Source organism: Amphibalanus amphitrite, unplaced genomic scaffold (genome assembly GCF_019059575.1).
Source record: "Amphibalanus amphitrite isolate SeventyFive unplaced genomic scaffold, NRLGWU_Aamphi_draft 000838F_arrow, whole genome shotgun sequence".
Lineage (NCBI taxonomy): Eukaryota > Metazoa > Arthropoda > Thecostraca > Balanomorpha > Balanidae > Amphibalanus > Amphibalanus amphitrite.
The window spans coordinates 144317-159264 of NW_024882332.1; the positions used below are offsets into that span (position 1 = coordinate 144317).

The 14948-nt window shown below is 46.5% G+C and overlaps 1 protein-coding gene across 1 annotated transcript; it reads right to left on the minus strand.

The window, feature by feature from the left end:
• Positions 1-13109, minus strand: LOC122366906 (chromatin target of PRMT1 protein-like). The gene is made up of 6 exons (XM_043339564.1): positions 13088-13109; positions 9010-9072; positions 2914-2982; positions 2498-2690; positions 510-720; positions 1-251 (listed from the first exon to the last, which is right to left on the minus strand). The coding sequence occupies exons 3-6, from the start codon at positions 2964-2966 to the stop codon at positions 1-3; spliced, it is 708 nt and encodes a 235-aa protein (XP_043195499.1). The 5' UTR covers positions 2967-2982; positions 9010-9072; positions 13088-13109.
• Positions 13110-14948: the final 1839 nt, after the last annotated feature.

The window sequence follows — 14948 nt, forward strand, 5'->3', positions numbered from 1 at the left end:
TCAGATGACCGACTCCTTCATATACGCGTCCAGCTCGGCGTCCAGCTGGCTCTTGGTACTGGCCATGTAGTCATCCAGCTGGCGGTCGAGCTCCTCGCGGGTCATCCGCGGCGCGCCGCTGCCGCGGCCCCGTCCGCGCCCCCTGCCCCTGCCGCGGCCCCGTCCCCGGAACCCGCCGGAGCCGCCGACACCGGCCGACCAGCTGCGGGCACGGCCGCGCACCGCGCCGCGACCCCACGGCTGCACGCGGCCTGCGGGAAGGGGAGCGAGGTTAGTGTGATAATACAACAGGCACTTGACTAGCTGATGTTTGTATCTCTTTTATCATTCTTTGAGGAAAGTCTGCTAGATTCTTAGATTTACGTTCCAGATTCGAGACTGAGAAGAGTAATAGAAACATTGAAAGGACGCCTTTATTCTTCATATTACCTTCTAAACAACTATCTAATATTCAGTTTAACAATACATATTCGACACCATTGCACCCTAGTTTCAGGTGTTCCACCAACCTCGGGTCGGCTGGAGCCGTTTCACAGCCGGCCGGACGCGGCCCAGTCGGGTCAGAATGCTGCGACCGCCGCCGGTGGCGCCCCTGGCGGCCGGACTGCGCACCACGCCCAGGCGCGCCTTCACCGAGAGGCGCTGTTTGATGGACTGGCGCGTACGGGGCGTCACGGCCGCGGCCGCTGCCGACATCGCCATCGCCGACGGAGTCGGCTTCTGCGGGAAAAGTGCCGGTCAGCTAGGCTTTACAGCAACGTTTAGTGACTAGCGGGGTACATAAAGGCGACATGGACCCTGGACGAGAAATATTTGCAAGTTCTTACAGAAATATGATAGTGAAGTACTAGCTCGAAGTGTATTGGGCATAGACCAACCTCATCGATCTTGAGAAGAGCACGACTTATATTGACAGCTGCATCGGAATAACCAGTACAGCCGCTTTGTCACCAATACAGTATACAGGGTGTCCCATAAGTTCCTTCTCACCTAAATTTTTCTTTTAGAGGCTCTCTTATTTAAAGCCACGCTTAATTTATTTTGTAACTGAGCTTTTGGGGTTGCCATGGCAACTGTGAATGTTCTCCACGGTAACTAATTCGTCTAGACAAAATATTTTTTGCCAGAGAGTTCACTTCCTGTGGAGACGGCTTACGCCGCAACATAGAGGTCTCCGATACGGGAACGTCTCGGTATTTAGTCCGCACTGGGCGATTCACGACGGTTGAGGGTGATTGAGGCCATCCAGTATGTAGCCAATGTCTGTCGCTAACCGGACGCACAGTCAACAAGTGATGCCAATGATTTGTCGGGAGTCAATCGCTGCAAGTTTATGCTCTTTTTTGTCAACTTTCACGAGTGAGCCATGTGACCAAAACTGTGTGGCGCCAAAATGGCCGTCAAAAAAGTCTTAGCGTTAGAAAGTTGGTAAACAGGCTTTTCAGGATGCATTACCAGCTGTCTAAGAGTATCATTTCGGGGTACCTTACTCAAGGTGACTTAAGCTCTACTTACCGGAGGGCTCAAAACAGTCAAAAACGTCTTAAAATGGCCAAACATGTGTTTCGTTATGCCTGAGGCTAAAAAAACTGGAGGGCCGATGACATCAATGTGGTCATCTGGACTACCTAGTCCGTGCTCGAGATAAAACACCCGTCCAAACCCCAAAACGGTCCCATATGGGCGACGGAAAAGGCCTTTGTGTCATCCCGCTTTATTCCTATGCAAAAGGCCAGGGTCACGGAAATGTGGGGTAATATGCGTCCAGACACTGATCACGTTGCGATTGATACTCCAGAAACAGTCTTGGGACGCAGAATGCTTCTCCAAGAAGATCTAGGAGAAGTTTCAGCTTTCTAGCTTAACTCGAACCGCAAGTATGACCACATTTTTTAGGAGAAAATGGCATCCGGGAGGTCGTAGGCCCATTTTCAAGCAAGACAGTGCATCAGTGCACAGGTCAAGCAAAGCTTAGAAGCAGTGCTAGGAGACTGTGATAGGCGTGTGTGGCAAGATCACATCCCAGGCAACTCATCGGATCCAAATTTCATAAAAATGTGTTGGGAATATTGAAATCGAGGCTCGTCGAAGCGAAGCGGTGTTCCAGCATTGAGGAGCTCACGGCGCATGCCAAGTCAGTCTGGGCTAACTTCAAGCCTGCTATGCTGCCAAACATGCCGGTTAGCATGTCGCAGCATGTATCATGTGTTTGCCTATGAAATGGGGAGCACATTGAGGGGTTATAAACATATCAAAACGCAATGTACTCTGTTTTACATGCAAATATAAGGTGAGAACGAACTTATGGGACACCCTGTACAATGCAATACAGTATGAGCGATTCTGTTTAGCAGCCTCACAGTCCCGTTACGTTACTGCCTGTTTATTCTACTGCCGGTAACGCAACGTTACGTGCAGTTACCGCCAGCCCGAGTCTGTGGCCGTGCCGCGGCCCTGTTACGTTACCCCCGCCTCCACCAGTCAGTCTGACCCGTACCGCGGTGCCGTTGGCGCGCAGGGCGGCCAGCACGGACGGCCGGCTCTCCATCTGAACCGCCAGCCGCTGGTTGGCAGCGCTACTGGCGGTGGCCGCCGGCAGGCGCGGCCGCACCACCGGCGCCGCCGCGCCCACACCCGCCGCCGCCGCCGCCGCCTGGCGCTGCTCCCGCAGCTGACGAAAGTGCGAGAACCTGCCGACAGCCGGCGTAACCATCACATTCACAGCTACCGCTAGGGCATCACGACCAGACCAAACGGTTTTACAACACACTGGCCGTAGCGAATCAGGCATGAAATGTAGTCGGCACCTGTTCATCTTCTTGAAAAAGATAACAAGGATCGTCGAGCACATTTTGTCATAACAAAGAGACGGTGATTTACTCAATGCAGCTGATGGGGTGTTCAATCACGTACCTGTCATTTAACGACATTGTTGTCGTTTTAGGAAGAACTATGCGCCCAATCATGATGAATCACTTATGCCTGGAAGCAACAGAAAAAAATGCATATGATCAACTGTCACCCGAATTGCATTTCACATAAAATCTACATTCCACCCACTGACGAAGAGCGTAAGGCCGATCTGCAGCCGCGCTCAGTCTTGGCACCTCAAACATAATAACTTAAAAGGAATTTTCTGATGGATACCCACCAATAAACCAAGTTACAGTTATAGGTATATCCCCACCCAATACATAATTATTTTAAGTGGAATAACCTTGACTACCCTTACCCCTGCACTTACGGGGAGGGGATCAGATGGAGCGACCTATTGCCTTCGACATCATTCCTCTACAAATTAGTTTTGTTAAAAGCGGTGGACTGCGACAAACTTTTTCAGCACCCTCAAGATAATCAATACTATGCCAACCCTGGGAACTCATCACCTTGATCTAAATTACACCAGTTACATCCGGTGATAGCCCCGAAGGGTGGACCACGCACGCAGCCTATTAACCTTACTCCCGACCAGCTTAACACATACTTTACATCCATTGGGACTGAAACGCGTGACAAAATCAAGGCCAACTTTAACCAGTCCGGTAAAGAGCCACTGGACGTACGTCTCCCCCGTGTGAACACTGGTAAACTAAACATAGTTCCCGTGACTCTGGAGCACCTGCGACGGGTACTTTTCTCGCTACCAAACGAAGCGGCAAGCACTGATGACGAAATACCGCTTCTGATTTTGAAACAAACTTTTGATGTCACTGGGAGAACGCTTCTAAGAATAATAAACAAAAGTATAGTCTCAGAAACTGTACCTTCTTCATGGAAGAGAGCAGTAGTATTGCCTATTCATAAACGCAATGACCCATCGGTGGCTTCTAGTTTTAGACCCATTACTCTCGTACCGACAAGTTGCAAAATCATGGAAAAACTTGTTCATGAACAAATTGTAACGTATATGAACAACCAATGTCTTTTCAGTTCTGATCAATACGGATTTTCAGCTCACCATTCGACCTGTACTGCTCTAGTAACTGTGACTGATGCGATTCTACAAGGCATGGATCGTTCGGAGGTATCTATTTTAACATTGATGGACTTAAATCGCTGCTCTGACGTGATTGATCACACCAACCTCCTCACGAAGCTTCAACAGCTCCAAATATCTACCGGATGGCTCAGTAGCTACCTTGAAGGCCATACTCAACGCGTAAGGGTCGGCGACACTTTATCAAACCCTTTAAACATCTCTATGGGCACGTTTCAGGGAAGCTGTATGGGCCCATTGCTCTTCAACATAGCGACCAACGACATTGCATGTTGATATTCCGCTCGAAATTAACGGTTTTCGTGTAACTTTCGTAAGGTATGCAGACGACACGCAGATCGCTCTCACAGGCCCTCGTAGTAAGCTATTCGAAATGCGAAATTCACTCGAAGATGTATTAGACGTACTTTGCGCATGGTTCATGCAAAATGGAATGATGGTTAATGCGGATAAGACAGAAGTTCTTTTGTGCGGCGACAGACGACAGCTTAGCAAAATCACTACGTTTATGCATTACGTTTATGAAGCAGCGGCTCGAATACTCGACTAATGTGCGAAACCTTGGTGTGATTATGGACCCCACGTTATCGTGGGAGCCACATCTGACAGTTGTAACCAATCGGTGCATCGGAATACTCATCGCTCTTTTACATGCCAGACATGTCATGCCTATAAATGTCTTGCCTCAACTCATTGATGCCCTTGTGTTCTCGCATCTTCGCTATTGTGTACAAGTTTATGGAAGTGGAAATCAAACAGTGATAGGAAAACTGCAAAAGGTGTTCAATTTTGCAGCAAGGGTGCTATCTGGCCGACGCAAGTACGACCATACCTACAACGGATGTTCTCAGTAGACTTGGTTGGCTGAACGCTTAACAGTTTGTCCAATATTCTGACATATGCATGATGCACAAGATTTAAATGAGCGATGCTCAGAGGTAGAGCATTGGAGCGCTAATACAAAGGCCCGGGGTTCGAATCCCCATACAGCCCAAATCTTTAACGAGCTTGCAAAAGATGACTGATGTCATCACTGTCAACCGTGGAAGCTGTATGGCTACCCATCTACGCTGGAGTACGAAAAACATCATCTCACGCTCTCAGTCCCAGCGGATAAAATCCCAGCGGATAAAAACAACACCTAAGAACCATCTGATCTGACCAAGGGTCAGATCAGATGACTCTCAGTCGAACAGCCAACAACCGTGACGGCAGGAGATGTTTTGTGCACCGTGCGGCCAGGCTTTATAATCAATTTGTTCTTAGCAGCGGTATTGACGTCACTTCGTTTTCCACATTTAAGACTCGTGTCCGCGATATGATATACAATATATGTGATGTGACTGTGAGTGCATTATATCTTGTATGACAACGGTCTGTGAATAGCCCAATTATTGCGGTTGGACCGGATGATGTAAAATAAATAAATAAATAAATAAATAAATAAATAAATAAATAAATGACCTTTGCCCTTCTCAAAAACCATGTGCAGCCAGATCAACGCATGTCAGCCCTCAGCACACATTATTTGTGTGCTTTCATGGTTTGATCACCACCCCTGTGGTTTTTGGCATACCTTATCACACATCAATTCTGCACATGTTGTGAAAAGTTCAGACAAAGGTCATTCAAGGTCAGGTCACCAGGTCATTTGAAGTGACCACAGTACCTCATAAACAGTTTCAACATCTGCCATAGCTACACCGACTGACCGATCGCTTTGAAAATTTCAGCAATTGCTAACAGCAATAGTATGTACAAAATGTGTATCTCATAATTTTGATATCGATGACCTTAGATCAGATCAATTTTGCGACCTCCTCATGGGAGAAAACTGACATGCACCCCTTTTGGACGAAAGCCATTGTAAACACTCCCAAACACTGAATTACAAGTAACTTAGGCACAGTGAGCGTAAAAAGGGTGTATGTGACCCCTGTTTATGGCCCTGAGGTCATCTCAGGTCACGAATGGTATCTAACAATTTTTCGCGATTAACTTTTGATAGAGGCATGCTAAAGCGATGAAAATACCTTGGATGTGTTCAGCTGTAAGTGTTCAGCTCGACGATACGGATCGACTGAATGGACTGATATGCAACATGATCCTTTCCGATCAGGTCATGACCTTGACCTGAGGTCAATTTTTCAAGTTGACCTTTCAAGGTCAAATTATAGTTCATTCGATGCGTCTTGACGAGAGGAACACGATGCCGGTAAAAGTAAGCTCGTGCAAGGCTTGAGTCAAACGTTATTGCGGAAAAAATGTTTCCGAAAAAAATCGGCTTTATAGGCAGTTTTTGCCCGCTGCAGGCAAAACCGCTGACGATAGGTCAAATCTGAGAGAATTAATAAGAAAGGGCGTTGATAGGGCGATTGCGCTTTTCCGCGGCGCTGTAGCTTTAGCAAGTCAATATTGACATCAGTCATCACAGAAGCAGTAAAGAGGCTACCTGTCTAATGTCTTTATATCTATGGGCTAGGTACATATTCAATGGAATGCTGTTTGGTCATGCAAGCAAGCATAGGCTAAAGCAGCATCATTGTTGTAGCTTTGATGAGCACAAAAATACCTGGAACACCAGGCTAGGTCTTGTGCAGCCCTACGACCATACAGTGTAGGTACAGTCCACAGCAGAAGTAATATGTGGTTTCAGTCATGGGTATGTTCTGCTTCTGAAGCCTAGGAACGATTAGCCAGACTGCAACGAGACTTTAAATGTGGCTTACATGTATCTTCACCCTTGCAGCTACAACTTTATCTATTGATGTCTTCTTTTCAATCAGTCCGCATTTAAAATCGTCAGTCAAAGCCATCCGTTGAGATTGGTAAAACCACACATTACTTTAGCGGTGGGCTGTTATGTACCTCCTGACAACTCATCATTCATTAGTTGTTGTGTTGTTGACTAGTCCAGGATTTGTCCTTCTGGATAGGTTCCAACTCCTAAACTAGAGTGGCCCGCGCAACATGAATAAGGAATATTTTTGATTAGTGGGGTTTGGGTTGGTCTTATGTAGGTCGATCTTTGTTAGGTTATGTATCCATTCAACCAATTGCTTATTGATTGGCTTAACATTTTGGCTTAGAAAAAAATATCCATCACATTCAAGTGCTCATATCCGAGGGGTGTTCACGGGCACCACACACTGCTGCGTGCGGTGTGTGCTGTGCGTCCAGCAGGCGTGGGGGTAGGGGATGGGTAGGCGGTTCTGGTATCGGTAACCCTGGCGTCACCGGTAGCTTTTTCGTTCAAGGCTAAGGTTTCCTGTATCAGGCCGCCGTGCCAGGCCGAAGCATGCTGTGACGTCACTGGGTAAGAGAAGATAACGTAAAGTACGACTCAGACAGACTCAAATCGACTCAGGCAGACTCAAACTGACTTGAACCGACTCAAACCGATTCAGATCTACTCAGACTGACTCAAACTAACTCAGACCGACTCAACCAACTCAAATTGATCGACTCAAATCGATTCCAATCGACTCAGACTGACTCAGGCAGACTCAGACCGATTCAGATCGACTCAGATAGACTAGAACGACTCAAACTGACCCAGAACGACTCAACCGACTCAAATCGTTCCGATCGACTCAGACAGACTCAGAACGACTCAGACAGACTCAGGCAGACTCAAACTGACTCAGATAGACTCAGAATTACTCAAACTGACTCAGACCCACTCAGCCGACTCAAATCGATTCCGATCGACTCAGACAGACTCAGAACGACTCAGACAGACTCAGGCAGACTGAAACCGGCTCAGGCAGACTCAAACCGACTCAGGCAGACTCAGACCGATCCAGATCGACTCAGATAGACTCAGAACGACTCAAACTGACTCAGACCGACTCAACCGACTCAAATCGATTCCGATCGACTCAGACAAACTCAGAACGACTCAGACAGCCTCAGACAGACTCAAGCCGACTCAGGCACACTCAAACTGACTCGACCGACTCAAACCGATTCAGGTCTGATGATTCAGGTCAAACCGATGGGTCTGTCAGAGTCGGTCTAAATCGGTTTGAGTCGGTTAAGTCGGTTTGAGTCTGCCTGAGTCTGTCTGAGTTGTTCTGAGTCTGTCTGAGTCGATCCGAATCGATTTGAGTCGGTTGAATCGATCTGAGTCAGTTTGAGTCGTTCTGAGTCTATCTGAGTCGGTCTGAGTCGATCTGAATCGGTTTGAGTCAGTTTGAGTCTGCCTGAGTCGGTTTGAGTCGTTCTGAGTCTGTCTGAGTCGATCGGAATCAATTTGAGTCGGTTGAGTCGGTCTGAGTCGATCTGTATCGGTCTGAGTCTGCCTGAGTCGGTTTGAGTCTGCCTGAGTCTCTCTGAGTCGTTCTGAGTCTGTCTGAGTCGATCGGAATCGATTTGAGTCGATCGGAATTGATTTGAGTCGGTTGAGTCGGTCTGAGTCGACCTGAATCTGAAAGCGTAGTAAGTAATCTTCTCTTCCAGTGACGTCACAGCATGCTTCGGCCTGGCACGGTGCTCTAATACAGGAAATCCTAACCTTGAACGAAAACATTACCGGTGACGCCAGGGTTACCGATACCGGCGGTTCTGACGTCACGGCTGCGTGCGGTGGACGGTCCACTGTGGCCAGTCCCGACCGGTCACAGCAATCGCTGTGTGCGGTGACGGAAGGCTGACTTAGGAACGCAGTGGGCGGAGCTTGGAGGCTGTGTGCGGTCCGACCGCACACAGGGCCCGTGAACAGCCCTCTGATTAGTGATTAGCAATAGCATGCCTTCTACTTTACAACAGATGGCAAGGTTATTGAAAGCCATTAATGAATTTCACATTGTCACCAATTCGAATTCGAACAGTACCTATCAACAGCATATAAGCAAATGAAAATAGATCGATCACTGATCACTGATGCGACAATTGCAAAGGAACTTATGAAGACTAAAAAAGCTCTAAAATATTATAAACGTCCTTCTCCCCAGTCTCTAAGCATTAATGTAAGTATATGGCGACAAAAAGGAAATAAAATGTTTGCTTACCAGGTCACCTTCCAACAATTCCAAGCAAATTATCCTAATTCTCAATAACCACCCAACAATCACGGACACGCCTAAGAGCTGGACTTTTTGATGACGTCTTCGGGTGACGTCATGTCGTGTGTGACGTTTCGTGAGCAGGTAAGGAAAAGTCACCACCGCTGGCGAACATTGGTGCGGTAAATGGCAAACACAAATGCTGCGCAGAAAAGACAAATGTGTAACTTCAGACAACGTCCGAGGAGGAGAATCATAACTTATACTGTGTTTTCTCTGTATTATTAACATATTCATCATATATACAATATAAGGCCCACATGTTTTTTACAGGGAGACATGTCAGACAGCCCAGTAGGATGAGGCTTCGTCAAGCGTCATTTTTAGCAAAGCTTGAAAGCTTTTCTTGCTTAAAAGTTAAAATGACAACACTCACTGGGAAAATGGTGATATGACATTATTTTAATGGCCATTGAAAATTCTGTATGTCAGATTTGATATTCCGAACAGCTGTTTGGCAAGATATTTTCAGTATCTAAGTAATCCACTTTGCTAGAGTACTTTTGTGCGCTTTTAGGTGCGTGCATCCGTTTCCCCCTGAAATAAACTTTTATAGTGATATCATTCAAGCACCTTTTTTCATTGTGTTCAAACTTTGAATTTCAGCGCCAAATGCTGGCTCTGTTCAACCTTGGACCCCCATTTACAACAGCCAGAATCAAGATCCTTTGTCTTCTTTTAAGAACTGCCGGAATAACTTTCCTATCTTACTTCCCGTAACCTGAAACTTGTGTTTTCTCCACCAGGGTGCAAAATTGGTATAATGGTGGTCAAATTTGATTACCATGACATCATCACCGTAGTCATACTTAGCAAAGCTGTAGTCAAAAACAGTATTGCTAAAAATGACCACTCTTGACCAACCAAACCTCACCCCACTGAGTTCAAACACCATTGTCAAAAGTCCTTACACTTGACTCCCAGCTGTTGTGTCTTTGCTATGCGATGTTAAACATATAAAACATCTTACTATTCATGTATGCGCCATGACTCATGTAATCTTTTCACAGCCAAGACGCTCCTAAGGTGCTGGGAATGTGGGGAGTGCAGCAGCATCAGTGCAGCACCGATGGTCGGATGCGACGGCTGCGATAAATGGTACCACTTCCGTTGTGCGGGACTGACTAAGGAGCCAGGTAAGCGCAAATGTTTTCTGTCTCAGTATTTTTGTTGCAGCTATGGTGATCAATGAAATATTTTCCGCACTGTTCAGCCAAACATGTATTTCAAACAATCACAATCTGCTTCCCAACCAAGGGCGTCACCACAGGGGGGGGGGGGACAGAGGGGATCTCGTCCCCTCCACTTTTTAAAATTTTAATATTACGCCTATGGCGTTGCATGGAAAGAATCGACTTGAAATGGTCCTCGTCCCCTCCAAAATGGTCAATGTCCCCGCCAGTCGTCGCACCGTGGCGTCGCCCCTGTTCCCAACTACACAAATTTAGTCAAACAATGTGCCAATATGGAATTTTCAGGTTCAGTTGAATGAAATAGGAACAATGATAATTGTAGATTACGTATACCTGCAAGAGAGGAAAACAGAATACATTGTATTGCTTGTCCTTCACCGATACTGTTATTTTTCCATTTCTAGAAACACCGACATGGCGATGCAGGTGGCGCTGCCTGGTGAGGCCGCGGTCTCCGGAATCGCCTGCAGACGAAGTCACCTGGCGTCCATCTGCACATCACTTGCAGCAGTGAGGCCTGCTGACAGCGTCTGGCAGTGTCGGCAACGTGCCAGACAGCTATCTGGAGTCCTGCTCACCGCAGGTCGCCGACAGGAGGGGCGACGCATCGTCTCCGAGGTCGCCTCAGCAGCAGTGAGACCCCACTGGCCGTCTTCTTAGGCTTCAACTAGATTGCGAACAACCTATGCTGAGACAACGCCCATGACGTGTGATCTGGTACCGCTTCCGCACTGCGTGCCTGTGCCCGCCGTGAGCCGCTAGTGCATGGGTTCGACCATGAGAATATGTGTTTATGTTGCTTTTACTATTGTTTATACGTTGAAGTGACGAATTGTTTATTTTTCGCAAGCCTCCGCTGTCCGGTTGCCTGCAGCTCCATGCAACGCCAGCTGTACTGTTGTTTTAATGTTGTCTCTCCGCTCAGCTGTGCTGTTGCCTCTCCGCTCATAACAACCTATGCTGAGACAACGCCCATGACGTGTGATCCGGTACCGCTACCGCACTGCGCGCCTGTGCCCGCCGTGAGCCGCTAGTGCATGGGTTCGACCATGAGAATATGTGTTTATGTTGCTTTTACTATTGTTTATACGTTGAAGTGACGAATTGTTTATTTTTCGCAAGCTTCCGCTGTCCGGTTGCCTGCAGCTCCATGCAACGCCAGTTGTACTGTTGTTTTAATGTTGTCTCTCCGCTCAGCTGTACTGTTGCCTCTCCGCTCATATATGACACCCTCTATATGAATGGCACCACTGATTGTCACACCCACTGTCCGTATTGTCCGTAGTGGTGTCTGAGCAGTAATCGCCACGCACTTTCAGAATGTGGATCGCTCATGATTGTTCAATTACAATACAATACAATACGCCCATGTTCATACAGCGTGCAGAATCCAGATTCTATTGAGGAGAGTTGAGCCAAGTCACCATAGGCTCGGGAAGAGAGCAACGTGGAGGCCCACTGCCCCTTCCCCGGCCCCCACTGGGGGCGCCAGCCACTAACTTTTGACTGGATGTCAAGAGCGTCGCCACGAGGGGAACGAGTCGCCGGCCAGCCAAGGTAGCCAACGGCGTGTGAAGGTTGCCTGACCTCGAGGAAACTGAGATGGCACCAACGGAGGTTTTGTTAAGTAGGCGACCAAAATTCGAGCGGCAGCAGCCTGGGCACCTTCACAGATAGCAGTGCCGCGTATCAGGGCGCCTTGGACGTTGAGCTGGGCGCCGATCATCAGGACGCCGGGGGAATATGACCCAATATCCCTCGTAAAGATGTGCCTCGGAAGGGAGACCCAACCATAAAACTGAAAGCTCGCCGTATTTTATCCACTATTTTTCGAGCAGTCCATAGATTTCCGTCCTCAAAAGTGCGGGGATATTCCCCAGTGTTTGAGTTGGATCAGGATGGGACTATAGTAGCGTTTACACCGACAGGAGATTCCCATTGCCGGCTGTGGGAAACTACTGTCGGTGTAAACGCCATTCATATTTCCTGCGTCACCCCTGTGGGGACGCCCTTACTCCATGGTGCCGAGCTTATCAATTTGGATATCAATGGAATCAAAATCTCTTATCGATCGATGAAGAACTAAATTACCCCGACCCGGAGAGCGTCTTTGGAATCAAAGCAGTAGCACATGACGCAAGACTTCAGGCAAATAAATCCTTCTTGTCTGAAATAAAACATTTGTGTATTGATAAGCACGTTTTATAAGCAATGGTAGCAAGATTCTCCATGTATTTAGTTAAAGTGATAATTTAGTAGCAGATACTTACCGTCGCATTTCGTTTTTTTTATTTAATAATTTATATTGTCAGAACTAGCAACATGTCTCTTCACTCAACAATAATTACAAAAGTGAAAAGGAAATGATAGATTGCTTATATTTTGGTGAAACTAAAAATTAATTCAGCACACATTTTTTTTACAGCGTTGAAGTCCAGCTCCAAAGGACAGCTGACGATCGTAGCCGAGCAGGCTGTTTGGTACTTCTTCACTATTTCTTAGAAGTACCCGTTGGCACCGATAATGTCTCACATAATAAGCTATTGGAACAAAAATATGCATGTTCTTCTAATTATTCTCCTTCCACACTTTAAATAAATACTTTTGAAATGCATTTACTAATAAATTTCACAAAAACGGCTTGAAATTTTACAACGTCAAAATACTTATTCCAATTTCCATCATGAAACCACCACTATATTACTTGCTTACAGAGCCGTGCGCACAGTGCGCGCAGTTTTATCGTGACGTCAGAGGGTGCTTCCTCAGTGGCGCCCCCTGGCGGGGAACGCGTGCAAAAAGTCCAGCTCTTAGGCATGTCCAACAATCACACAGCGGCATGCAACGGCGGACGACGCACAGCGAAGAATAGTCAACAAAACAAATTTAATGCTTGGAGTGCATAAGTTTTGTGACGTCATCAACTTTAAACCTGTTAGCAATGAATCAGAATGAATCATGAACTCAAAATTACCTTTGACTCCTGAAAAAAAAAAATTGAGTAAGATTTTGCTGTTGATTTTGTTGTTGAATTTCAATATGAATACCAATGATATTTTATTTTTGAAGCAAACTATACCATTTTCCCTTAAACTTTGTTACGTCATTTAGCTGCGCAGAAATAAAACAAGTTGTAAAAGTGGCAAAGTACAGATTTGGCGCAACTTCTTCAAAAAATAGCGCAGGCGACGGCCGTGAAGGACGCTGAGCAGGGTTACCAAAGCTTGGGATTTGTCCCAAGATCTTGGGATATTGAACCCGACCTTGGGACCTTGGGATTCAACAGCAAACCTTGGGATTTGTCCCGAGCTTACGACTCCCGCTAATTTTAACACATTTTTTTTTTAATTATTGGAAAAAGCAAAAGTATTAACCCGCGAGTTGCTGGGGGGGGGCGTTAAACGCCCCCACTTTTTTCGCCGGGCCATAGCATAAAAACGGCGCGCCGCAGGCGCGCCAAATTTTGGGTACCTGTAGGGAATTGATTGAAGCTTATTGTGACAAAGTTTCAAAAAAATCGGTCGGAAAATTTTTGAGATATCGAGGTTTTAGTGACGTCATGATTTCTGAGTTTTCGACCAAAAACGGCATATGTTCAAAAAATCATATAAAATCACAGAATAGACATACAGACATGCCGTAAACGCCATAAGACTGCCAATACCATGAGCAATGAAATGGCTATCTTCCATTATTGATTATCGTTCCACATTTTCCAAAATCTTGCACTGAATCTTGGCAATTTCTCGTGACTACTTCACGACCATGATACATGCATTACTTAAATTGAACTTTTTTAGCCAAACACGTACACATATGATAAAATGAATGTCACCATCGTGTTCTACGCCCCAAATTACCCATAAAACATGTGTCACAGGCTGCGAATATCAGTTTTTATTTTCGGGGATATGTGCCTGCCCGGTTGACCTGACCTTGACCCTGACCTATGCTTGACTGACCCCTGCATGGAGCTGACACTCTTGTAGGCCTTATATGATGGATTGTGCACCGTTTTGACAGAGTTTATGACGAGAGGCGCCCATTGCGAAGTCCTGAAGTCCATGCTACTGAAAGCCCGATTTCAGGTGTTTGACCTGACCTTGACCTGACCTGTGACCTCCAACTTCAACTTTAAAGTACTCATCTGAAGCGTCTCGTCGCGTTCTTTCGTTTGCCGCCTCGTGCGTTTCGCTGCGCCTATTGGTTCTCGAGTTATCGGCTGGGGGCGTTTAACGCCCCCCCCCAGCAAACGGTGGGTGGCGAAATACCCCAGCAACTGCCGGGTTAATAAAGACCAAACAAAGGAATCAGGAACACATCTATCACAACTTAATTGTTGTTTTTTGTAAACCGTCCTTTTCGGACGAACACAACCGAGCGTTCTTTCGTTTGGTTTCACTGTACCTTACCAAGCAACCAACGAAGCACGAAAGAAGCGCTAGTTCCAAAAAAGCGCTAGTTTAAAACTATTGTTATAATTCCTATCGTAAACCATCGGACGCTCAACGATGCATTGGCATAGGTCAACATTCATTCATTTTGATTCATCATTCTGTGATCATCTCGCGGCTCGGTTCGTTATTATACCTTGTGTTGTACCTATTGTTGATATTTTTGTGAGCTGTCCCAATATTTGTTCGGGTTATCGATGCTAGTCAAGAGCGTACATTTTGGATGGTTTTGCCGCCA

Excerpts from the sequence above, each read along its gene's own strand:
- LOC122366906 (XM_043339564.1), bottom strand. The coding sequence starts at position 2,966 with ATGATTGGGCGCATAGTTCTTCCTAAAACGACAACAATGTCGTTAAAT. Across the intron at positions 2,691-2,913 it reads ACAATGTCGTTAAATGACAG|GTTCTCGCACTTTCGTCAGC; the intron begins GTACGTGATTGA and ends GGCTGTCGGCAG. Across the intron at positions 721-2,497 it reads TGCGCGCCAACGGCACCGCG|AAGCCGACTCCGTCGGCGAT; the intron begins GTACGGGTCAGA and ends CTTTTCCCGCAG.